The 25,260-nt window shown below is 49.8% G+C and overlaps 1 protein-coding gene across 1 annotated transcript in view; it reads left to right on the top strand.

Annotated features, from left to right (window-relative positions):
* Window positions 1-20,989, top strand: part of DDB1 (damage specific DNA binding protein 1) — a 29,754-nt gene extending 8,765 nt beyond the window's left edge. Inside the window, exons 9-27 of the mRNA XM_032414245.1 lie at window positions 95-211; window positions 813-915; window positions 4,051-4,126; window positions 4,223-4,331; window positions 6,293-6,471; window positions 6,570-6,733; window positions 6,813-6,920; window positions 7,073-7,280; window positions 8,088-8,183; window positions 8,293-8,404; window positions 9,377-9,500; window positions 9,847-10,011; window positions 10,725-10,819; window positions 16,845-17,015; window positions 17,397-17,506; window positions 17,773-17,942; window positions 18,173-18,275; window positions 19,439-19,562; window positions 20,183-20,989. Coding sequence (XP_032270136.1) covers window positions 95-211; window positions 813-915; window positions 4,051-4,126; window positions 4,223-4,331; window positions 6,293-6,471; window positions 6,570-6,733; window positions 6,813-6,920; window positions 7,073-7,280; window positions 8,088-8,183; window positions 8,293-8,404; window positions 9,377-9,500; window positions 9,847-10,011; window positions 10,725-10,819; window positions 16,845-17,015; window positions 17,397-17,506; window positions 17,773-17,942; window positions 18,173-18,275; window positions 19,439-19,562; window positions 20,183-20,266 — 2,418 coding nt within the window. The 3' untranslated portion in view covers window positions 20,267-20,989. The remainder of the gene's footprint in view (window positions 1-94; window positions 212-812; window positions 916-4,050; window positions 4,127-4,222; window positions 4,332-6,292; window positions 6,472-6,569; window positions 6,734-6,812; window positions 6,921-7,072; window positions 7,281-8,087; window positions 8,184-8,292; window positions 8,405-9,376; window positions 9,501-9,846; window positions 10,012-10,724; window positions 10,820-16,844; window positions 17,016-17,396; window positions 17,507-17,772; window positions 17,943-18,172; window positions 18,276-19,438; window positions 19,563-20,182) is intronic.
* Window positions 20,990-25,260: the final 4,271 nt, after the last annotated feature.

Here is a 25,260-nt window from a genome sequence, read left to right as displayed (position 1 = left end):
CTCATAGGACTGAGAGTTTCTTTTGGGTGATAACCATCTCTCTAGGGTGAATCTCTTAAGAGCATTCCAGGACTAACTCTTTTTTTCTTCTTAGCTCAATGTTGACAGCAATGAACAAGGCTCCTATGTAGTGGCCATGGAAACGTTTACCAATTTAGGACCCATCGTGGACATGTGTGTGGTGGACCTGGAGAGGCAGGGGCAGGGACAGGTAAGGGGGTCATCCCAGAAATGAATAGCTGATACGCCTGCCCACTCAAACCGTGTCCTCCTAGACTTGCCTGTTTGGAGTGTGGAGTGCCCACTGAAGTTAACTTTTAGGATCACTCACTAATCCCAATAATGCAAGGATAACTACCATTTATCGAGTGTATCGCTTGGTCTGTGATACAGATCTACATCATCTGTGGTCACATGAGCACCCTAATTAGATAGGAATTCTTGACCATTTCAGAAGTGAGGAGGCTTGGGACTGGGAAGGATCAAGTAACTTGTCCAAGGTCACATAACCTCCAAGTTGCAGGTGTGTCTGACTCCAGATCCTGTGCTCTTTCTAGTAAACTAGGTTCTATGGATGGCAGCCAGCTTGCTAGGAGCAGTGGTAGTTGCTTTCTGCTTCTTGGACTCGAACGTCCTGTCCGCTTGGTAAACTTGGGGGCTTGGAAAGCAGCCTCTGTTAAGTGGGCTTCCTCAAACTTAGCTCCACTGAAAGGGTCCTTGGGATTAGGTATAGCTTGTTCATTTTCTGGGCGTCGGTATGATGGCCTCAGGCTCTGGAGGGAGGTATTTAGAAAGCTTTTCTCTGCTTGCAGCTGGTTACTTGCTCTGGGGCTTTCAAGGAAGGTTCCTTGAGGATCATCCGGAACGGAATTGGAATCCATGAGCATGCCAGCATTGACTTACCCGGCATCAAAGGTAACCCTTTGGTGGACATAGTATGCAAATCGTATTCAAGTGACCTAGGCCTTTGGCCTCATTATGTGTTGTGAAGGCACGTGGGTGGGAGCTAGAGGAAAGCAGGTCAGATGAAGAGTAAAAAAAGTCATAATGACAAATAAGTGGTAGAAGCTTAAACATATTTAAAAGTACCAGAGTAAACTTGATTGACCAAAATTGGATCATGGAGTAGAGAAATGGAAAGTAAAAGTTTGTAAGTTAAATTTAATGTTTTTATAAGGGAACTGATAGAATTCCTGAAAAAAGAGGAGACTGAGAATATCATACAAAGGTGTAAGTGTGAAGTTATTAACTTCTAGAACAAAAATACATAGCTAAATTCCAGGAGAACTATAATAATCAAAAAGATCAAAGGAAGACTACGTAGTGGAAGACCTTTATGATGTGTAAGTAGTAGACACGACTCCGGAGGATATGAAATCTGCACACGTGTCTGGTGTATCTGACATGTTGTATCGTGAATGTGAACAGGCTAAACTCACCTATTGTAAGAAAAAGACGATCAGATTGAATCATAAAGTAAAACATAGGTATAAATAGAAGGCACATCAGAAAAAAGTTATTTAGACTATCAGAAGATAAGAAGATGGGAACAGATAAAGAAATAGAGGTTTATGAATTAGAAAGGAAGAGATGATAAAAGTACAAAATCTAGGAGAATCGACTGAAAACTAGACAATGAGAGTTCATTAAGGCAGCAGGATATAAAATTAATGTACTGAAATCAGTAGCATTCATGGGAAAACAGTCCGTTTGAAGGTATAGTGGAGGGAAGGAGCTAATTTACGATAGTAATAAAAAGGCAAAATACCAATGAATAAATTTTATTTTAAAAGATGCTTATTTGTTTGTCAGAGTGCATGTGCGTGCACAAAAGCAGGGGGAGTGGCAGGCAGAGGGAGAAGCAGGGGAGCCCGATGTGGGGCTTGATCCCAGCATCATGACCTGAGCCGAAGGCAGATGCTTAACTGAGCCACCCAGGTGTCCCAACCAAGGACTAAATTTAAGAAGAAATGTGTAAAACCTATACAGGGAAAACTTTAAAATACTTCTTAAGGATTCAAAGGATAGATTGATGAAATGAAAAACATACCAAGATCCTATAAATTAAATTATAAAGCGGTCTCTTTTTGACCTATTTTTTTTTTTAAGATTTTATTTATTTGAGAGAGAGAGCACAAGAGGGGGGAGGGTCAGAGGGAAAAGCAGATTCCCTGCTGAGCAGGGAGCCCAATGTTGGACTCGATCCCAGGACCCTGGGATCACGACCTGAGCCAGAGGCAGACGCTTAACCAACTGAGCCAACCAGACGCCCCTCTTTGACCTATTTATTTTTGTATTTAATGTATCTCAATAAAAATATCAAGAGGTTTTTTTTTTCTTTTAACCTAGATAAGCCAGAGTCCAAACGGAAAAAGGAAGCAGCAAGAAAAGCCAGGAAGACTTAAAAAGGATCAGCGAGACAGGACTAGCCCTACCAGATATTAAAATGTACCATTAAACCTTAGTAAATGAAAGTGTGGTTTTGGTGCACTAATAGGCAGAGTTCCTTGAGCAGACTCAAAAATCCAGAAATTAAAAAAAAGAAGTCCAGAAATAGACACAGTTACATGTGGGAATTTAGTGTACGATGGTGGTGGTATCTCAGTTCAGTGAGATAAAGATGATTTTTTTAAATGTTTAATAAATGGTTTTTAATAAATGGTGTTCCCAGTTATCAACTGGGAAAGGTAAGTTTGGATCCATACTGTACTTTGTATGCCTTGCTAGAACCCAAATGGATTAGACTTAATGTAAAAAGGAGGCCATATAAAAGTTCAAAGAAAAAGTCAAATTACTTTATTCGATTTATTATGATTTTAGAGTGGGGAAGGCCTTTTAAACTATGACTCAAAGTGCAGAAGCAAAGGGAAAGATTGGTTAATTCAACAACATGAAACACTTCTGCATGGCAAAAACAAAACTCTGTAAGCTAAGTCATAAGAAATGGCAATCCAGATAAAAACTTTTGTAGTTCATCTTCTAGACAAAGGCCTAATCTCCCTAATTTATCGAAACATTTCTACAAAGAAGGTCACCAAAATTCTTGCCCCCAAATTGGCAAAGGGTATGCATGGACAGGTAACAGGCCTCACTTGTACTAAGGGAGATGCAAATCAAAACCGAATAGTGATACCATTCTTTACCAGGTGACCAGAATCCAAAAGTTTGACAACACTGTGTTGGTGAGGGCCGAGAGGAGCTAAGCAGGCTCATTGGTAACGTCTGCCAAAACTGCACCTGCATTTAATTTAGTGACTAATTCTAAGCATCTACTCCCTAAACCTTTATACAGACAGAGTGATGTAAATATAAGATCATTTGTTGTGGCATTGTATGCACAATACTGAAAAAGTATCCATCAGTGGAGACTTAAAACTGGTACATCTGTGTCATTAAATGCTGTGTAGCTTTCGAAAACAAGGTCCTGTTCCGTTGTGATAAGGGCTTTAGTATAAAATGGAAAAGCATAGTGCAGAACAGTGTATGATGGGCAGTTTTATATATATGTGAGTGTGTGTAACTTTTTTTTAAGTTTTATTTTTAAATAACCTGTACACCCAACACAGGGCTCGAACCCACAACCCTGAGATCAAGAGTCACACACTCCACCAACTGAGCCAGCCAGGCGCCCCTATATTTGTATTTGGTTACAAAACAGTGACTACCGAATTCCTTAAATTAAAAAAATATATATTTTTTTGAAGAATAAGTAAGAGACTATTGATTTATTTGGGGGATAGGTTTCAGGGAGAGGTATAGGAGTGAAACTTCTCTGTACACATTTTAAAGGTAAATTTTGATTTTGAGTCATAGAAATGTATCATCTTATCCAAAGTCAAAGGAAACACTTTAAAATATTAGGCTCAAAACAGTTTTAAAAATAACTTCTTCAGGGTCTTAAAGCCAGGAAAGAACAGAGTGGCTGTTTCAGCTTCAGGACGGACTCCACAAAGTTCCTGCTCCTCCCTGAGGCCAGGCTGCCTTTCCTTAGATGTGGGGAGCCGAGTGTTGGGCTGTGCTCTGCATCTTTATCCTTGATCTTTGTTCCAGGTCTGTGGCCACTGCGCTCTGACCCTAACCGGGAGACTGATGACACTCTGGTGCTCTCTTTTGTGGGCCAAACAAGGTAAGGGTGAGTCTGGCGCCTGCTGCACGCGTTTCCGTGACGGTTACAGGGTGGGAGAGCTGGTCTGGCTGACCCCGGCCTTCCCTTCCCCTGCAGAGTTCTCATGTTAAACGGAGAAGAGGTGGAAGAAACCGAACTGATGGGTTTCGTGGATGATCAGCAGACTTTCTTCTGTGGCAACGTGGCTCATCAGCAACTCATCCAGGTAATGACTCAGAAAGGGGCAAGCCCTGTTGACTTAAATTTGATTTAGAGTGCAGTGTGGAGCACTGCAGGATTTTACCGCAGTCTGTTTTTATGGCTCTAAAAGTAACAGATCCTAGAAAAAAATTTTAAAATTACCTGATAACCCGCCACTCAGAGAAAACAACTTAACAGCTCCTAACTTTGGAGTTATTCCTTTTAACTTTATTTTTCTTCTGTAAGTATATGTAGTATTTATTTGCATCGTCTTTTACAGACTGGGATCATAATATTTTTATGGTTTGGGGTATCATTTTCACACTAATTATGCCGTTTTCTGAGACATGTGTTTTCCCTTGTTGTGCTAATACATACCTATTTAGTCTTAGTGCTCCCGTCCATATATGACTGTTGGCAGCACTTTCCACATTGGTTATTAGAACCAGAGCTTTTACTCTGTTCTGATTTTGTTTTAAATCTATATGCGATATGGGGGTCCGATATCCTTTTGGCCCTTGTTAGCCACGAGAGTGATTTCTGAGCACCTGCCCACCCCCTGGTTGTTTGAGTTCAGGGTGACTCCTGGCGGTCTTCACTTTCTGCACATCTCTTTAGCCTTTGGAACTTTTCTTAACTGTGGCCAGAGTCAGTGTTTGCCAGTGTCGGGTGTGGTACTTGTGTGCTGAGGATTAATGAATCCTGTCCATCTTTTTATCCACTTGGGTCTTCCTTTTAGCCAACAGGCAGTTGTGGATTTGACAAAAGCCAGACGGAACGTTCTCTTGGTTTGTGGACCAAGTGTGGGAGGTGCCCAGTTACTAATGATTCATTGCTTTGAGTTTTTTTCTAACTAGTGGCCTGAAGACTGGCACCAGCTCACGTATCTGTTATTAAAGGGTTTTCCTCTTTAAATAGGAGCTCAGCTTTGATAGGGACAATCCTGATTCATCCTAAGATGAATTCATAACGTCCGTTACAGTGTCATCAGCCTGCTCTTTGTTTTATTTCAGTAATGAAAGAGATTGATTAAGCATATTTCAAGATAATTTCATAGCCTATACTAAAGAATTTTATTTTTTGGGATGTCTGGGTGGCTCGGTTGAGTGTTTGCCTTGGGCTCTGGTCCTGTCCTGGGATCGAGCCCCACGTCGTTGGGCTCTGCTCAGCAGGGAGCCTGCTTCTCCCTCTCCCTCTGCTGCTCCCTGTGCTTGTGCTCAGTCTCTCTCTCTGTCAAATAAATAAAATCTTGAAAAAGAAAATTTTTTCTTTTTTTTAAGGTTTTATTTATTTATTTATTTATTTTAGAGATTTTATTTATTTATTTGACAGAGAGAGACACAGCGAGAGAGGGAACACAAGCAGGGGGAGTGGGAGAGGGAGAAGCAGGCTTCCCGCCGAGCAGGGAACGTGATGCGGGGCTCGATCCCAGGACCCTGGGATCATGACCTGAGCCGAAGGCAGACGCTTAACGACTGAGCCACCCAGGCGCCCCTTTAAGGTTTTATTTTTAAATAGTCACCACACTCAGCGTGGGGCTCGAACTCACGACCCTGAGGTCAAGAGTCGCACGCTCAATCCACTGACCAAGCCAGCCAGACACCCCAGAAGTTTAAATAATTTTAATGGTTCATGCACAGTAAAGAACGTGGCTATTTTAGAGGACTGATTTTTGGGATGAGAAAAACTGCTAGACTGTAGTCACCGGGTCTTCCTCCATTGATCCCTCTCCCAGGACTTCATCAGAATGAAACAGGTTGCCGATAGGTAAGGTGGAAGCGGCCTTAAGCCAGTCTTCTTCGGGACTTCAGCTCAAAATGGCATCTGTCAGAACTAACTGTTGTAGGAGTTTGGGTTTGGGGTAAAACAGGGCGAAGAGGGCTGCTGTAGTTTATTTTTAGGGTTCCACTAGGGCAGCGTTTAACACCTTCCCACTGGTGTGTGGATCCCAGCAGGTGCTCGGAGACCTTTCTCTTCCTTTTGTAGATCACTTCAGCATCTGTGAGGTTGGTCTCTCAGGAACCTAAAGCTCTGGTCGGTGAGTGGAAGGAGCCTCAGGGCAAGAACATCAGTGTGGCCTCCTGCAACTGCAGCCAGGTGGTGGTAGCGGTGGGAAGGGCCCTCTACTACCTGCAGATCCGTCCTCAGGAGCTCCGGCAGATCAGGTGTGTGCTTATCTGTCTGCTCTTTGTCCCCCTCCCCTGTTCTCCGGGGCTGCTTTCATCCTCGGAGTCCTTCCTCGGCCATACTCCTCTTTGTTCAGCCACACAGAGATGGAACATGAAGTGGCCTGCTTGGACATCACCCCACTGGGGGACAGCAATGGGCTGTCCCCTCTTTGTGCCATTGGCCTCTGGACAGACATCTCGGCACGTATCTTGAAGCTGCCTTCTTTTGAGCTACTGCACAAAGAGATGCTGGGTGGAGGTAGGTGGCTTGTAAGGACCTTGGAAGGTTGGGATCAGTCGGAATGTGGAACAAGATGTTGATGTGCCCTCTCCCGCAGAGATCATTCCTCGCTCCATCCTGATGACCACTTTTGAGAGTAGCCACTACCTCCTTTGTGCCTTGGGAGACGGGGCGCTTTTCTACTTCGGGCTCAACATTGAGACAGGTGAGAAGAACACTTTGAATGGAGGGCCCTCGGAGAAGCAAGGAGTGTGGAGTTGCCTTAGCCTCGGGGTACTGCTTTTGAACCTTCACGACCCAGCTGTTTGTCCTGTTTCCTTTCCTTCCTACTTCCTCCTGATGCCGTTCTCTCTGTAGGCCTGTTGAGCGACCGTAAGAAGGTGACTCTGGGCACCCAGCCCACGGTATTGAGGACTTTCCGTTCTCTTTCTACCACCAACGTCTTTGCTTGCTCTGACCGCCCCACTGTCATCTACAGCAGCAACCACAAATTGGTCTTCTCCAATGTCAACCTCAAGGAAGTCAACTACATGTGTCCCCTCAACTCTGATGGCTATCCTGACAGGTGAGCCTCTTTTTCTTTCTTCAGCAAGAGCCATTCATTGAGGGCAGCATGACGTTTTCCTCAAACCCTTTCTCTCTCGCCTTCTCCCGAAGTCGAATCAGTATAAATAGCTGAGGCGGGACGTGTAGAGCAGAGGTTCTCCCATCTGGCTACCCATCGGAAATCTCTGGGACACTTTTGAAAAAGTACAGGTTTTTTCAAATCCTACTCCGATTCTGATTCAGTAGATCGGGGGTTTCAGCCATAGAATCTGTATTTTCAGGAAAACCTCCCAAGTGATTCAAATGGTTAGTCAGGTTTCAGAACCGCTGATTTAGAGATCATTCTGTATTCCTCTCGAGCAGGGGTTCTCAAAGTAGGGTCCCCCACCAACAGCCACCGAACTAGCTGGGAACTCTTGAGAAATGTAAACTCTTCAGGCCTTCAGGAGGAGGGGACTGAATCAGAAACTCTGGGGGTGGGGCCCAGCGAGCGCAAGCACGCCTGCTGATTCTGATGCAAATGATGATTTGAGAATCACTGTTCTAGATTCTAATGCTGCAGTTAGCATTAAATAGAAAGCAGTTAAAAACCTCAGTTGAGGCTCACCCAGACACGTTCAGTAAGATGGGAGGCAGCAGTGGGACCAGGCATCAGAATGGGTCACGTCTCCCCAGGTGATTCTTAGCCTGGAGTCAGAGGTGAGAGCCACTGCCTGGAGGAAGCTAGTGTAATTCAGCCTTGTTTTTCTTCCCCTTGTGGAGTTGCCTCATAGAATCCTTTCCTTCCTTGGGTCTACTCAGTCTAAACCCAGACCCTTCTTTCCAGCCTGGCACTGGCCAACAACAGCACCCTCACCATTGGCACCATTGACGAGATCCAGAAGCTGCACATCCGCACAGTTCCCCTCTACGAGTCTCCCAGGTGAGGGCCGGGGGAGGAGGGCTGCAGAGCGCCGTGGTCTGGGTGTTGGTGTGAGCTGCTTCCCCTCTCAGAGCTGTTCTGAGAGGCACTGTCCACACTTGCTCCCCAGGAAGATCTGCTATCAGGAAGTGTCCCAGTGCTTCGGGGTCCTCTCCAGCCGGATCGAAGTCCAGGACACGAGTGGCGGCACAACGGCCCTGAGGCCCAGTGCCAGCACCCAGGTGAGGGCGCAGACAAAGATGGCGTTGGAGCAGGGCTGGCAAACTGTTCTGGAAAGGGACACGGAACAGGTATGGCTTTGTCAGCCATACGGGAACTACTACGGTTGGCCGTTACGAAAGCTGCCGTAGTCAGCAGGTGGGATAGTTGGGTTCCAGTCACACTTTATTTGTGAACACAGGCAGCGAGCTGGATGTGGCCCCCTCTTTGGAGGGTTGGGAAGAATTGGGGTAAGTGTGGCAGTCAGTGATTTCTGCTACTCCATAGTCTTGCAGGATGAATAATTCTCTTGTCATCAATTTGGACGCTTTGTAGGGTATGTGTAATTGGGGAGAGCATAGCGTTATAGGTAAGAGGTGGGATTTGGAGTCTGACAGAACTGGCTTCAAGGTTTATCGCTAGTTGTGTGACCTTGGGCAAGTCTAAACTTCAAATTCCTCATCTGTGCAATACGGAGGATAGTAGGGCAGTCTACAGCCCCACAGAGTAGACTCGGTGGAGATATTAGCTGATCATCTTAGGTCACGTATTCTTTGTTTTTCTTGCTCCCAAACATCTGTGGTGGGACATCTTTCAATAATCCAGAATATGCAGTCTTTACACTTTTCTTTTTATTTCACGTGCTCCCTGCTTTTCCCATCGAGCGAGGTGGAGTCTCTCCCCTTATTAGGTTGCCGTAGTTCTTCGTTAGCTTTCATTGACTTGGCATCACTGTTTTAATGGTCATTAGTAACCCTTAGATTTTTCTATTTTGGACTGCTGTGTCAATTTTATACAGAATTTGGCTCCTTATCCTCAGTCCCTGAGCCCTGTCCTCCAGAGCTCTCTGTTCTTCAGGCTCTGCTTGAGCTGCCAACCTTGAGTTTTCCTCGTTCAGACTCCGCTTCTGTTCCCTGATCCTGGCTGACCCCTTCACCCAGATGCTCCCAGCACCTGGTCTGCTTTTGAGAGGGGTGTGTGTTCTCTGTGCTCAGGCCCTGTCCAGCAGCGTCAGCTCTAGCAAGCTCTTCTCCAGCAGCACAGCACCGCACGAGACCTCCTTCGGAGAAGAGGTGGAGGTGCACAATCTCCTCATCATCGACCAGCACACCTTCGAAGGTGCACATGAGCTCTTCCTATCAGTTTTGTGCCTACAGCCTCCCTGAACTAGCCTGTTCTGGGCTCTGACAGATTCCATGGTTTGGTAGACCTTGTGACAGACCATCCTAGGAGTCGACGAAAGGAGGGGTGGAGACCTCTGGGTTGGCGGAGTCCAGGGTGCTGGACCTCCTCCTTTCAGCGCAGGCTGGTGAGGGCAGGACAGGCTGAGGAGACAGAAGCAGCCGGAGCTGGTGCCCCGCCACCACCCACACCTTGCTTGGACCCGGGCTGGGGCCCCCCCGGAGTACAGGGTTATGTGTGCGTGGGGGTCAGCAGCCAGTCACGCCTCCGGCTCTCCTTCCAGTGCTTCATGCCCACCAGTTCCTGCAGAATGAATATGCCCTCAGCCTGGTCTCCTGCAAGCTGGGCAAAGACCCCAACACGTACTTCATCGTGGGCACAGCCATGGTGTATCCTGAAGAGGCGGAGCCCAAGCAGGGTCGAATCGTGGTCTTTCAGTATTCTGACGGTAAGTGGGCACAGTCCCCAGCTTTTGAGAGATTTGAAATTCTGGGAAAGTAACAGACCGTTTTGGTTTCAGAGCTTTTAGTTAAGCAGTGGAAGAGCTTGGGTTAATTGCTGTGACACGAGACTTTCTGTTCCTTCCACTCAAGCTGCTGACGGTCTGAATGAGTTTTGGGGGAGGGGAGCGAGCAGACACACGAGTAAAATCTGGCTTGAATTTTTTCCTTTTCTACTCTTTGAAAGGAAGACGAAGGGAGAGGTGAACTCCTGGTAAGAGAATCTAGTGGCCAGGATCAGAGGAATCCTAGATTTGCTTTCCACTTGGTTGCTCAGCCATGTAGGTCTTCTTTCCAGCTTTAGCACTTCATGTTCTTATCTGTTTCTTCTCAATTCCCCTATGCAAGATGGTTCTAAAGACTCTGTCAACCCCCAAATCTCAGCTCAGATGGGCGAGGTGGAATTTGGTCTCCATCTTGAGAGTAGGGTCTGCAGTTTTGGGGGGAGGCAGCCCTTGGACACAGTCTGCAGTCCCTGCACATTCTGTCGGGGCTCATAGTTGTGGTGATGGTTAACCGCAGTAGACACGGACTCTATTTCCGGCATTCAGATGCGTGGTTTGGGAGCAGGAATTAGAGCCAGAGGGGAAATCAGGATTCTTTTGATGAGTTGAAGTGTGGGCTCATAAAGGAGACTCAGAGTCTATCTTTCTCCCCTCAGGAAAACTACAGACCGTGGCCGAGAAGGAAGTGAAAGGAGCTGTGTACTCCATGGTGGAGTTCAACGGCAAGCTCTTAGCCAGCATCAACAGCACGGTGAGGCCCACACCGCTCGGTACCCCACCCTCGGTTGCACACCACTGTCTACAGAGCATGTCTCCTTTGTGTTCCCTGGGGCCACGTACGCGTTAGATTTTAAGAATGACAGAGTGGTGGGAATGGAGGGTGGAGCTGGGAGTCCGGGGAGCTCAGGTTGGCCCAGATGTTAGCCTTGGTTACGGGAGACCCCTGCGGCGAATCAGACCCTAAGTGCTGTGGGTGTTGAGGAAAGGGTAAGAGCCATGGCCCCCGTACTTCCGAGTGTGTCGTTGATCTGTGTGGAACGAGGTGAGCCAGACCATGTTATCTTAAGTATGTCCCTGAAACACTGGTCCCATGAAAGTCTGCTTCTCTTCTGCCATGATTCCTCCTCCCTTGCAAAAAGGTTTTAAAAAGTTTCATAGTCAAATATATTTGGGAAATAACCGTGTCCTGCATTCCCTCTTGGAGCTCCCCAGTGCATTGTGGGATATTCAAGGTGCTGAGAAGTCAGGGAGTGAAAAAGCATCAATTAAATACTTTAAATTGAGGCTTTCCAGTAGTCGTGTTTATTCACAACCTAGTCATTGAACACTTGTGTGCCGGGTGCTGTTCAGGTATTGAGATATAGCAGTGGACAAAATGGACAAAGAAAATGGACTATTTGCTCTGGGCTTACGAGCAAATAGTACATATATGTTCTCAAGATGGTGAGAAATAAAAATAGGGCAGGGACTAGAGGAGTGTCAGAAGGAGGACATGGTGGGGATGGCTGTTTTGTCACAGGGTCGGGGTTCTTGCTGATACAGTGACTTCTGGGCGGGTTCCGGAGAGAAGGGAGGGAGAAGCCATGCCCGTGTATGGGAGAAGCCAGGGGCAAGCAGTGGGAGGTGGGAGCGAGCCGGAGGTGCAGGGAGAGGTCAGTCGGCAGCCAGGGGACTGAAGGCACCGGCTGTTTAAGGACTTTGGGTTTTACTCTGAGGATGATGGAAACTTGTGGAGGGTTTGAGCAAATGTTTGGATGTGATTGGACTTCGGTCTTGGAAAGATCACTTTACACCTTGGAAAAGGCTGGAGGGGCCCGAGGGCAGAAGTGGTGACATCGGTAACGCAGACAGCAGCCTCTGGGCGCTGCTGGAGGAGGTGAGGCGTGGTCCTCTTCTGCGCACATGAGCCCCGAGAGACTTCGGTGCTACACAGGAGACGGGGTGGGGGCGGGTGGAATAAAGGGCCGAGAGTTTTGGCCTGAACAATATGATGGGTGGCATGGCCATTTACTGATGGGGTAAGACTGAGTAGAGCACGTTTGGAAGGTAAAAGGAAACGCTTCTTTCCTCAAAACACTTGTGACAGCATATGTGTGGGGTTTTTATCCCCACCCCAACCAGTTTTCCGACTCTTGACACCAACTGAGTGTGCTGTAATTTAATTCACTTCTGACCCTGGCTACCTGGAGTTGGTGTCCGATGTCACAGGTTAAGTGCTCAGTCCCACAGGAACTGTCCTCACCTCAGACATCATCCCAAGCAGTGGCGCTCTAGGGTGCCCAAACTTCTGTCCAACATGGCTACAAAGTTGGGTTCCCACAGTCCCCTCTCAGGTTTGATAATTTGCTGGAACAACTCACAGAACTCAAGGAAATGTTTACTTATATTTCCTGGCTTATCATAAAGGGTACAGGCGAATAGCCAGATGAACATCAAGTGAGGTCCACAGGGGTCCTGAGTGAGGGAGCTTCTGTCCCTGTGGAGTTGAGGAATGCCATCCTCCCAGCGTGTGGGTGTCTTCACCAACCTGAGAGCTCTCTAAACCCACGCTTGAGGGATTTTTATGGAGGCTCCATCACACAGGCCTGATCGATCATTAAGTGAATCTCTGGCCTCTCCCTTCCCTGGAGGATGGGGGAGGAGGGCCGACAGGTCCAGGCTTTTAATCGTGGTGACCAGCCCACATCCTGAGCTATCAAGGAACCACCAAGAGCTTCCTCATCAGAACAAAGGACTCCTTTCACCCAGGGAATTCCAGGGGATTGAGGGGCTCAGTGTAAAACGCTGCTCACACTTAGGAAGTTACAAGGGTTTTCGGAGCTCTGGGTTAGGAACTGGAGGTGGAGACCAAATACAGCGTTCTTAGTAGGTCCCAGTGGGGAAACCAGAGGCCTGATTTTGGACATGTGTCAGTCGTTTCAGTCGTCAGGGTGGCTGAAGATGTCAGGGTGGTCGCTGGGGATTGGCGGGGCAGCGGTAACGGCCCGGCATTTAACAGGCCAGCAGTCTGGGTGGGGTGGCCTGAGCTCCCCCAGCCACTGAGAGCAGGTAGAGGAGAGATGGGAAGGCTGAGCCCTGGGGCCTTCCAGCTTTTAAAAGTTGGAGTGATGAGGAAGATCGCTCCAAATGGAGAAGGGGTGACAAGTAAAGTAGGAGAGGAACCAGGAGAGAAGACTTCTGGAAGCTATGGAAAGAAAGCACTTCAGGTAGGAGGGAATTGGTAAATGGCAAGTGCTGCCTGAAGTCAGGTAACGTAAGGATTGAGAGTTGGCCGCAGGTTTTAGCAACGGAGAAGGTGGTGCTGCCCTTGACCAGAGCTCCTTCGCTTGAGTGGTGGGGTGGAAAGTTGATAGAAGAAGGTTTGAGTAGGACTGGGAGGTCCATGAGCATTAGAAAACATTTTCGGGGGGTTTTGCGGTGAAGGAGAAGAGAGTCATGGGGTGACTGTGGGGTGGGGGGCGGCAGGACAATAGAGTTGTTAGCTTTTCAAGCATGGAAATGCGGCTGCATGTTTCTGTGCTGATAAGAATGGTCCATTAGAGAGGAGGTGCCGGAGCTGTGTTTTTGAATAGACTGATGGGAGGTGGGACCCAGTCCTCCATGTGGGCCTCAGATGGTGGAAGCACGGGAGGTCCTCTCTTGTTTGTGTCCCTCCTCTGTGAAGGAGCCGAGAGGAAGGGTGGAAGTGGAGGTAGCAGAGGTTTGAGGAGGTATGGCTCCTTGTTTCAGGACCTGGAGCGTAAGGGACCAGGAAAGTATCCAACTACCGGGGAGCCTGAGGAGCTCACTGTCACAAGTGGTCTCGAAGTTCAAGTGATCCATTGCTTTTCCTCAGCTGTTGTTGAAGACTAGACTCATGCCAGAGTCTGGTTTTGTCTGGTGAGCAGGATCACGACAGAGAGGGCAGTGGGGTTGAGAATCTGCAGGTTTATGGTGAGGGACTTGGGGCATCTGAGAAACAGTGAAACTGAGGACACAAGATTCTGGAGGTTTTTTTTTTAAAGATTTTATTTATTTATTTGACAGAGAGAGACAGCGAGAGAGGGAACACAAGCAGGATGAATGGGAGAGGGAGAAGCAGGCTTCCCGCGGAGCAGGGAGCCCGATGCGGGGCCCGATCCCAGGACCTCGGGACCCTGACCCAAGCCGAAGGCAGACGCTTAACGACCGAGCCACCCAGGCACCCGATTCTGGAGTAATTTTTAGTGACAGGCTCTGAGGGGTAACTGCTGGATGGACAAGATAATGCAGGGAAAAGGGGGTCAAGAAAGGAAAGAGGTCGGTGTTGGGTCTTCTCTGTGAATGTAGAAGTCACCAAGAATGACAGGAAGGTTGTGTGGGGGAGAGTGGCGGGGTGAGGGTGTGCATGGCTGCTCTCAGGCTGGCTGGCGGTGCGGGCGGAGTCTGGGGGGCTGAGCTTTGGGACTGGCACCTTCGGGAGGACGCAAGATGGAAGTGAGAAAGGGCCAGCAGGAAGTGCATGGAGGGCTGTCTTTCTTCTAGTCCCAGCTGTATGGGGACAGTGGCAGGGAGAAGCTGAGAGGGCCTGGGGTCCTTGTGAAAGAGCCACGCTTGAGTTAGAGCAAGGGGATGGCCCAGTGACCGTGCTCAAGCGGGGGCAGAGCAGTGCACAGAAGTCGGGAGCGTCGGGTGCAAGGTTGGGTAGGAGGTGTCTAGGCCGTTGCTGTCTAATGGAAACATCACAGGAGCTCACAGGTGGGATTTTAGACTTTCTTGTCGCCATGTGAATAAAAGTAAGAAGCAGATGAGATTGATTTTAGGAATGTATTTTATTTAACCCAATAGAGCTAAACTATTATTTCAACAAGTAATTAATACAAAAATCATTAGGAGATGTTTTGCGGGTATATTTCATACAAAGACTTCAGAATCTGATTTATATTTTACACTCATAGCATGTCTCAATTTGGGCTAGCCACATTTCAGGTGGGTTTTTTGCTTTCTTATTTTTTTATTTTTTTTTAAAGATTTTATTTATTTATTTGACAGACACAGCGAGAGAGAGAGGGAACACAAGCGGGGGGAGTGGGAGAGGGAGAAGCAGGCTTCTCGCGGAGCAGGGAGCCCGATGCGGGGCTTGATCCCAGGACCCTGGGACCATGACCTGATCTGATAGCAGATGCCTAATGACTGAGCCACCCCGGCGCCCTGCTTTCTTGTTTTTTTAAAGATTTATTTATTTTCGAGAGAGAGAGAGAGCGCACGCACACGTGTGCACGCACACGAGCAGGAAAGGGCAGAGGGAGAGAGAATCCCAAGCACTCTCTGCGCCAAGTGCGGGGCCTGACATGGGGCTCAATCCCATGACCCTGAGATCAGGACCTGAGCCAAAACCAAGAGTTGGATGCTCAACTGACTCTGCCAGCAAGGCGCCCCCTTTTATTTATTTATTTTTTAAGATTTATATATTTGAGAGAGAGCATGCATGTGAGCTGGGGGAGGGGCAGAGGGAGAGGAAAGGGGGGGGGAGAGAGAATCTCAAGCAGACTCCCTGCTGAGCACAGAGCTCCACACAGGACTCCATCCCACGACCTGAGATGAAGACCTGAGTGGAAATCAAGAGTTGGATGGATGCTCAACCGACTGAGCCACACAGGTGCCCCACCTTTCGGGTGCTTTGTAGCTACATGTGGCTAGTGGCTGCCGTATTAGGCAGCAGAGATGTAGAGCCTGTTGGGTTAAGGGTGGGCATCTTGGGTTTTTGGTAGTGTCTTACCTTGGCCTTGACTGTTTCCACAGCAGATAGGGAGGCTGAGAGTGTGGAGTGGAGGGGTAGTGGGTGTAGCCAATAGCACATGGAACATTTGGCCCCATTTTCACTCCACTGTTAGGCTGGGCTTAACAAAGATGGGGGGCTCTGGGCACCCTTGACCCTGCCGATGGGAGGTGTGGTAGCCAATGTAATTGTCATGCAGAATTCTTGGAGGGCGCCCCTTTGGAGTTCGGGTTCTTTACAACCCTGAGAAATCATGGCTTGATACATTCTGCCCAGGAGTTCCTGTGTGTGCAGAAGCCATGGGTGGGACCACTGGGATCCTGAAGGGTCTGCCAGGGCAGGCTTCTCCGGGGGGTTGAGTCTGTCTTCCTCTGACTGGTATCTGTGGGTCTGTCTGCTGATTGTAAAGCATCTTCGTTGGTTTGGAGGTGTGGTCGTAACTGAAGAAACATTGCGGAGGAGAAGACAGAAAGGGGGAAAAAACCCTTTGGTGGAGGGGTGGCCACAGACTCGTGCTTGAAGAGTCCTTTAGCTGTTTGACAGTGTTTCTGTCGGAATTTCCATTTCATTTGCTCTACTCAGTGGGTTCACGTCAGAATGTTCTGGGACCGTATATTTTGAGAAGGGTTCAGAAAAGACAGTTCATTTGGAGGTGATCTTGTTCCTTTCTGATCAGGAAACTGGAGATGGATCTTCTTTTTTCGGAAATATTTCTGTACGTCAGTTATCCTTCAGTCACAAGAAGACCATCTTTTGTCGTGTCCTCAGTATTGCGCCACTAGTATTTTTTACACGGACTCATTTTTTATGTAAAGGGAAACTGTGTTACCGGTTTGATGTGCTTGCTCTGTTTTCATATTTCGTAAATACGTAATACCAAAATAAAAAAACATTCACGCAAGTACCACGGCAAACCATGTCACATCCCATGCTGCACTTCGGGAAATGGTGCTGCAGATGGAGGAGGGAGGAGACTCACAGCGGTCAGTCCGAGAGGATTTGGGCCCTGGGATTGAGAGAGATGAGATGTCCTTCCCAGGTGCGGCTTTATGAGTGGACAACAGAAAAGGAGCTTCGCACCGAGTGCAATCACTACAACAACATCATGGCCCTCTACCTGAAGACCAAGGGCGACTTCATCCTGGTGGGCGACCTGATGCGCTCAGTGCTGCTGCTTGCCTACAAGCCCATGGAGGGGAACTTTGAAGAGGTAGTTGGGGGGACGGGGGCAGACTTCTCACTTAGGACGTGGCCCCTGCAAGTGTTTCTCTGGTGGTGAGGGGTAATCAAGCCCGGGGGGTGGGGGGCAGAAGGTTTTTCCTGGAGCATACATTCTGCATTGATGAGGTGTTTTCAGAGACCTCCTCCCCCCAGCTTGAATCTGAGTAGGCTTCATTTCTGGGCAACTGCAACCAAATGGGATGTGTTGGCCGGAAATCGGGGGTAGAATCCCCGTAGAGTGGCGGTTGTGAAACACGGGGCTGCATCTTCTGCGGGGCAGGCTCTCAGCTTCCGGCCAGAGACCAGTCCCAGACCTGGCTTCTGGGCAACTGCTGATTATATTTTCTTGTTGTACCTTATCTATTTTAAGATTGCTCGAGACTTTAATCCTAACTGGATGAGTGCGGTGGAAATCTTGGATGATGACAATTTCCTGGGGGCTGAAAATGCCTTTAACTTGTTTGTGTGTCAGAAGGATAGGTGAGTGGCCGGCTTGGGCGGGGCGGGCCCCCGGGTCTGGTGATGAGGACGTCGGGTGCCCTCGCAGGCGTAGGTGCTCTTCCTCGCGGAGGTAGAGTTCTTTCACGAGGGAAAGAGGCCGCAACAGTCAGCTTCTCAGACCGCCTCTGCCACTGTGGGCTCACCAGGGAGGCTGAGCACGGGGTTTCCGCCGCATGGGGTCCTCGCCGGGGCCCCGTGGTGGGGACAGGAGGTGCGGGCAGTGAGTTTCGCACACTGCCTTTCAGCGCTGCCACCACCGACGAGGAGCGGCAACACCTCCAGGAGGTCGGTCTCTTCCACCTGGGCGAGTTCGTCAACGTCTTTTGCCACGGCTCCCTGGTCATGCAGAATCTGGGCGAGACGTCCACCCCCACACAGGGCTCGGTGCTCTTCGGCACAGTCAACGGCATGATCGGTAAGGCTCGCCGCTGCAGGGTGCCCTCCCACGCAGGCCCCTTTCCTCAGAGCAGCATTCTGAGGGACAGGGGCGAGCAGCTGGATGCCGCCTCGGAGTTGACTGGCAGAGGTGCCACAAGCTCGTCCTGCCTCGCGCCGCTTCCCCGGGCTGCCCTTGGTAGAGGCGGCTCGCTGTGGGCTCTGCGCTCTGCGGCTCTCTGCAGCTCCCGGCTCCCTTTGCTGCTTCAGGGCTGGTGACCTCACTGTCAGAGAGCTGGTACAACCTCCTGCTGGACATGCAGAATCGACTCAATAAAGTCATCAAGAGTGTGGGCAAGATCGAGCACTCCTTATATCCTTCCCAGAGGCATGTCCCAGCACAGGTAGACCGCCGCGTTACCCTAAGCTGCCCCTGGAAACTACGGTCCGTTTAGGAAATGTTTTGACTAGCTTTCTGTGGGGAACAGGCTTTTGTCCTGTTTTTTAAATATACTTTTTCTCATGGAAAAATTCAAACACGCTGGTAGAGAGAATCGTATAGTGAATCCCCATGTACCGTCACTGAGCTTACCTGGTTCATCTTGGAAAGGTTCTTGAAATATGTCTGCCTGTGGTCTTTCTGGCCTTACACGTCAAACGGGAAGTGTAGATGACCACGTTAGGAACATCCTTTCGGAGATCTTGTTGGGGACAGCAGTGTCTGAGAACCCTTGTGAGAAAGGCTAGTGGAAGAAGAGGGGAAAAGTGAAGAAGCCGGAAAATTCAGAAGCCCAGGGATCAGCCCCCCGCCCCGGGACACCCAGGATCCAAGTATTGCTGGACATTTGCTTGTTCCAGGAGATGGAAAGGGTCCTCCCCAAGCAGGAGGTGGGAGGGCTCCTGCTCTCGCCTGGGAGGGAGGCGATGGGCTGATGTGTTGGCTCTGGTCCCACAAAGCCTCAGTTTATTCACCTGTGAAGGTCAAGGCTAGACTCAGGAGCATGGTTCTTCCTAGGCGTGCACATCTGACTACCTGGAGCACTTGTAGAAAATGTCCATATACGTTCAGGCTCTACGCCAATAAGGAGGGTCTGATCTGTAGTTTTAAAAACATTGTCTTGAAGATCACCCCAGTTGAAAATCATTAGATTGGATAATAATTCTGCCTAATGTCTTTCAGTTCCAAAGCTGTCCAAAAAGCAATGTGATTTTTAGTTGAAAATGTTTCCTGTTCTCATCCTGATGATTGCTTTATTTTTTTTTTAAAGATTTGATTTATTTGACAGAGAGACAGTGAGGGAGTACAAGCAGGGGGAGTGGAAGAGGGAGAAGCAGGCTCCCATGGAGCAGGGAGCCCGATGTGGGGCTCGATCCCAGGACCCTGGGATCATGACCTGAGCCGAAGGCAGATGCTTAACGACTGAGCCACCCAGGTGCCCCTGATGATTGCTTTAGACTGTGGTCTGTGCAGAGGTGGGGGTGACCGAGAGTAAGGCTGTTTGCAGATACCGCACATTCCTTAACTCACCTGTCCACCTGGAGATCTTTTCATACTGAGCGAAAGACAGAACCAGCCACGGGCTTCATCGATGGAGACTTGATCGAGAGTTTCCTGGACATCAGCCGGCCCAAGATGCAGGAGGTTGTGGCAAACCTACAGGTGAGCTCTGCGATGTTTGGCCCTGGGCCTGTGACCCAAGTCCATGGGCTGGAGAGCGTCAGAGCGCCGGGTGCCGCCGCCTCGATCCCCAAGTGCAGATGGCCCTTCCCCCGTGGGAAAGTGGAGTCTGAGGGCAGGGGATGTAGCTGAGGGGCAGGGGATGTAGCTGAGGGGCAGGGGATGTAGCTGAGGGGCATGGCACAGTACTAGGACAACCCCCCGTGTGACTGCTGCAGCAGCGAGGGCGTGTTCGGGCACGTGAGGGATCTCTGGCAACCCACAGACGGGAGGCACAGGGATCAGGTCAGGATCCTGCAGGGCAGAGAAGTTTCCACAGTGTGGAGTTTTGGGGTGTTGCTCCCTGGAGATGGTACCTCTGGGGAACATCCTGGAAGGGGGGGGAGAAATACATGCCAGATGGTGGCCTCTGAACCAGCTTTGCCATCAGTAGACCTTGCTGACTTGTGGCTTTCAGGAGAGGGGTGTGGGTTTCTGATGAGACCTTCCTCCTTGCCATGGCAGTAGTGGGGCCAGGTGCCCTCTTGCTGTGATTGTCCCCTTCCCCCCGGGAAGGAGAGTGCCCTTGTGGCCCTCACAGCCCTCCCCTTTCCTCCTTGCAGTATGATGATGGCAGCGGGATGAAGCGAGAGGCCACAGCAGATGACCTGATCAAGGTTGTGGAGGAGCTGACGCGGATCCATTAGCCCAGGGCTGGGAGCCCCTTTCCCAGGCCCTCCCCGAAGGCTTTGCTCTCCTGCCCTGCTCCCCTCCCCCACCATTGTCTTCTCAGCCGTGGGAAGCCTTTCCCTAAGCCAGCTGTCCCAGAAGCCACAGTCTACCTGTGTGGAAATGGGGATTTCTTTGAACTAAAACCAGTTCACTGGAGACCTGGGAATGGGGTGAAGGTGGAATATTTTCTCCCTGGATTTTACCAGTCCCAGAGGATTCCAACCATCACTTTGGACACCAAGGATTGATTGGTGTTGCCAGTTGTCCTCCTTCCAGGGAGGGATTTTGCAGCTCTTGGGCTGAAAGGAAGCTCTGTGCGTGTGCTGTGTGTGTGTGTGTGTCGCGCGCACGCGCGTGTGTCTCTCACACTCATGCGTTGTCCTCTGCTATCTTTTTATTTAGGTTGGGGGTGCGGGGATGCTGTGGGTACGGGGGAAGAGGGGCGGGATGGGTTCATTGTCTCTGAAGTGAGAGCTTCCTTTTGCTTTCTCTGTTGCCTGAGAGCTTTGGGTCTGGAGGCCTGACCACCAGGCCATGAGCTGCCCGAGTCTGAAACCTGGAGATGGTGGGTGATACCCAAGCCGCCATAGCCTTTTTATCTCTGGGGAGCTGCCTTCTTCAGAGGGAAGGAGGTGGGGGGCCGTGAATTGGTTGTTAGTTTCTGAGTTTTACCAAATAAAGTAGAATCTAAGAAGAAAGATCCATTTGCCTCCGCTTTCCTTCCTGCTCCCCAGCTTCCCAGCATCCCAGTCACACGACGCCCAGTCCAGGCACAGTTGTCTCCCTCCTTAGGGCAGCGGCTGCTGCCACAGCTCCTCTCGAGTAGTGAAATGAACTCTGTGTCTTTCCTTTGCCATGCGGTCATTTTTGGTGGGATCCCAAGGATAACAGGTGTCAGGTTTTCAAAATTCAGTGGTCTTTGGGTGCTCTTGACTCTGTAGCCACCATGTGATTCCCAGTTGTCTCTGTTAGTAACCTGCTGAGCCTGGGAGTTGCTTGGGCTGCCTTTCCTGATGTCATTTTAGCTGTGTGCACAGCGCCCGGCCAGCTAGCCCCCGGGGCACTGCTCCTTGGCCAGGGCAAGTGGCTCCTCATGCACCTCCCAGCTTCCTGTTGCCACATGCCCTTTGGAGGCTGATTTTATTTCCTCTGGTTTAATCAAGTAAACCTTTGGCGCCTTTGGTTTGAAAATTCAGGAGTAGGACACATTTGGGGTTCACCCTTCTGTCCAGCAAACAGAGCCTGTCTTCTTTCAGCTCAGTGGGTCAGAGTGCCTGGGCCCACATTTCCACCAGTGATCCAGTGGGAATAAAGGCTGCTCTGTCCCAACAGTGGGGAATAGGGTTGATCCTAGGCATATTGGCAGGCTCCTTTAAGACCAGCCTTTGATACAGTGTCAGGAAAATTGTGGTTTCAAGTTCAAACTGTGGTTTTGAGAGATTCTAGCTTAAAAGAGAAAGGGCAAGGAAGCATCTCTACTTTGGGGGTCTTCTGGAGTCAGTTTCCTTCCTTGGAGGCATTCCTTGTGTTTCATTACTGTTCTTTTCCCCTTCTTCTTCTGGGATTTCTGAGGGTGGGGGATAAGGGTCCTAAAGGGAAAAAATCATCAGCATCTCTCAAAAACCACAGTTTGAACTTGAAACTCAACACTGTGATTTGAATTCTTCAAGTCATGGTTTGAATTGAAAAGGCCTGCCCCCATGCCAGAGAGGAGCTTTAATGGGGCAAGCAAGCAACGGTCTCCAGATGGTGATTGTTTTAAAATGTTAATCCTGGATGGAGGATTGCCTATAAGGTGCTAAGATCAGAAAGAGAAGGTGGTGGGATGAATATTCTGGTGCTTTTTCGTGGTCTGACCTGCACCATGGAGACCTGCTACATGGAGTAGAAGGTTATTACCAGTGGCTTCAGTCTTGACTTTGGGAGCCTTGGAGTCCTTGCAGTTTTTTTGTTTGTTTGTTTTCTATAATATTGGGTATATTCACTCAGGATTGAATTCCAGCAATCCTTTGGAAACTGACACAGTCCTGCTGCCACACTCCCACATCCCCTCTTAAAAACCATTAATCACCTCTCCAGGGGTGAAAGGTTGCCCTTGGAGCTTTGCTGCAGCCAGCTGGAATGGCTCCTTTCCATGTAGGCGCTGATGAGCCACTCACTCCAGGCCTCTGCACGAATGGACCTTTGGGAGAATAATAGAAACACTGACTCATCACATGACCATTTGGAAGGGTCACAAGCCAGAGGCTGCCTTTCTGTAGCCAACAACAACTTGGATCCTCCACCCTCAGTGGAGGGTCCCTTTTGTTACGGAGAAGCCACAGGCCACAGAAGTGGGGAGGAAACACGGAGGAGCTGTAACCAGGGGATAAACCAGTCCTTGAAGATGAACAATATTAAGTTAGAATCTCTCAGAGCTCAAACTTTGAGAAGCCTCAAGGTCTAACAAAAGGCAAAAAGGAGCAAACACCAAGGGAAAGAAGCAAACATTCTAAGAGGAGCAAGGTGAATGCCATTAAGTCAAAAGGAACCATCAGGGGAAAGAAGGAAATGCCAGGGGCTATTTAGAGAGGTGTTTCTTTTGAAATTCACCAGTAGGAATTTGCTAAGTCTTAAATATCCTGAGTTTGTCTTGAGGGAAAATGAGGATTTTCTTCAAGGACAAAGTTGCATCTCAACTATGCCCGCTGCTCACTGACCAGTCTGGAGCAAACCCTGCCGTAGTTCCCGGTGAGCCTGAGGCAGGGATGGGGTTGTTGGGGGTGGGGGAGAAGAGTAGCGGAGTTCAGGGAGGAGGTAGGCGGGGTGTGCCGGAGTGTGGGAGAGGATTGCCATGAGGAGGGACAGGTGTGTAAAAGGGAATTTTTGTCCAGTGTAATTGTGTTGAGCATTTGTGGGGGGCTTCTAGTATCAGGAAGGAGCACCTGTTTGACATTGAGTGGTGGCCTAGGTAGCAAAGATAAAGGGCAGTGGTGTGGTAGGTTTTGTGGGCTCAAGTGAAGGAAGGGCTTTGTGTTTATCCCTATTCTTGAATAAATCAGGGCTAGATTCTCAACAATCTGGACACGGAAACACTTTTTTTTGGATAAAGATTTTATTTATTTGTTAGAGAGCGCACAAGCTGGGGAGGAGAGGGAGAAACAGGTTCCCCACTGAGCTGGGAGCCCGATGCGGGGCTCAATCCCAGGATCCTGGGATCATGACCTGAGCTGAAGGCAAACGCTTAACCCACTGAGCCACCCAGGTGCCAAAACACTGAAACACTTTTTTTTTTTTTTTAATATTTATTTATTTGACAGAGAGATAGAGCTCAAGTAGGCAGAGTGGCAGGCAGAGGGAGAGAGAGAAGCAGACGCTCCACTGAGCAGGGAGCCCAACGCGGGGCTCGATCCCAGCACCCTGGGATCATGACCCAAGCTGAAGGCAGACGCCCAGCCGACTGAGCCACCCAGGTGCCCCTTGAAACACTTTTTAAGTAACAGTGAGGAATTCAGCATGAGCAGCGCAGGGAGAAAGTGAGCCTTTGTATGTTTAAGGCATAAAAGAAAGATTCTGTAGGAGCCTGAGCGTCCTTAGGACTCAGGATGGACATATGTATGAAAGTTGCACTCATGATACAGAATATTTTGGTGATCTACTTGCTGAGAATGTATTGCTTAAATTAGAAGATGGACCAAGACTAACAAGGTGAGATAATGGGCCTAAATCTGAACGTCTGGGAAAGCTCAAGCACACAGGTTCAGGTAGGGAGATTGCCTTAGTAAGCCGCTTGTGTTTAGGAAACAACAGCAACATAAAAGGGTGACAGCCAGAAACACCTCCAGTGGAGACTTATGAACCCCCAGCATCATGCGCTTGCCAGAAAAACCAAGTCCTATTAGGCTGTGTTAATAAAAGTATGGTATCTGGAAGGAAGGAAGCTAGAGTCCAGACCATTGTTGGCACCCCATGGTTATTTGTGGTCACCAGTGTTAAGGAGCTCAGTGACAGCCTAAGGTAGCCAGTGGGAGGGCAGCTGCAGAGGCAGAACCAAAGGAACTGGGGTTATTTAGCTGAGAAATAAAAGCACTTGCTGACAAATGTAGTTTTTCAAAACTGGCTTGGGCTGCCTTTTGACAGGTAGTGAGTTCCTTATCCTTGGAAGTGTTTAAGCAAGGATCTGGGTGCCTAGGGAGGATTCCTACACAAGGCAGAGGGTCATCCTTCCCGCTTCCTCCCACTGGAGGATCCCGATTTTCCTCCACCTGCTCACCACTTCCCCGCCTCCCAGTCTCTGATTGTGACCTGGGGCAGCTGCAGAAGGGGGCAAAGAGGAGCCTCTAGGTTCAAGACCCGCTAGTGCCCCCTGGCGAGGGGTGGATCCACTGACCCGCACACCCAGGACCAGTGTGCAGACCTGCTGCCGGCAGGCGGGGAGCCAGCCTAGAACTGCCCAGCAACGAAATGACGCAGCGTCCCACCTTCTCGGGACAACACTGGCAACTCCAGCTCCACCGGGACCAGCAGTTCCCCGGGCGCACAGCCTCCAGCACCAGCCTTGCTCCCGCAGTCTCCTTCCTCCCCCGGCCTCAGTCTGACGCCCACAGCCCTTCGCAGGAAGCCGACTCCCAAACCCGGGCAGGGGGCGTGGGCCGAGGCTGAAACCCCGCCCCCAGGGGTCCCTGATCTTTGCCCCCGCCCCGGGCTCCGCGCCTCCCCAAGAGGCCACCGGCCGGCGGGCGGCGCTACCTTTTGTGTTTTTCGCTCCGAGGTGCCAGAGACCCCCCCCCCAGCCGTCCGCCGCGTCTCCTCGCGGCCCCCGGCCCCTCCTCTCGGAGTCCCCAGCCCCCCTGCTCCGCTCCGCGTGCCAGCTCGGGGCTCGCTGGTTCGCTCCCCGCGGCGCCAGGAGGAGGGGCGAGGGCCGGCAGCCCCCTCCCCCGCGCGCCGCGCCAGAGCCCAGCCAAGCCGGGGGGACCCGCCGCCGCCGGTC

The sequence above is a fragment of the Phoca vitulina genome, unplaced genomic scaffold (genome assembly GCF_004348235.1).
Source record: "Phoca vitulina isolate PV1807 unplaced genomic scaffold, GSC_HSeal_1.0 scaffold16, whole genome shotgun sequence".
NCBI classification, from domain to species: Eukaryota; Metazoa; Chordata; class Mammalia; order Carnivora; family Phocidae; genus Phoca; species Phoca vitulina.
The sequence above is the reverse complement of the archived record's forward strand: the minus strand, read 5'-3'. Positions and strand labels throughout refer to the sequence as shown.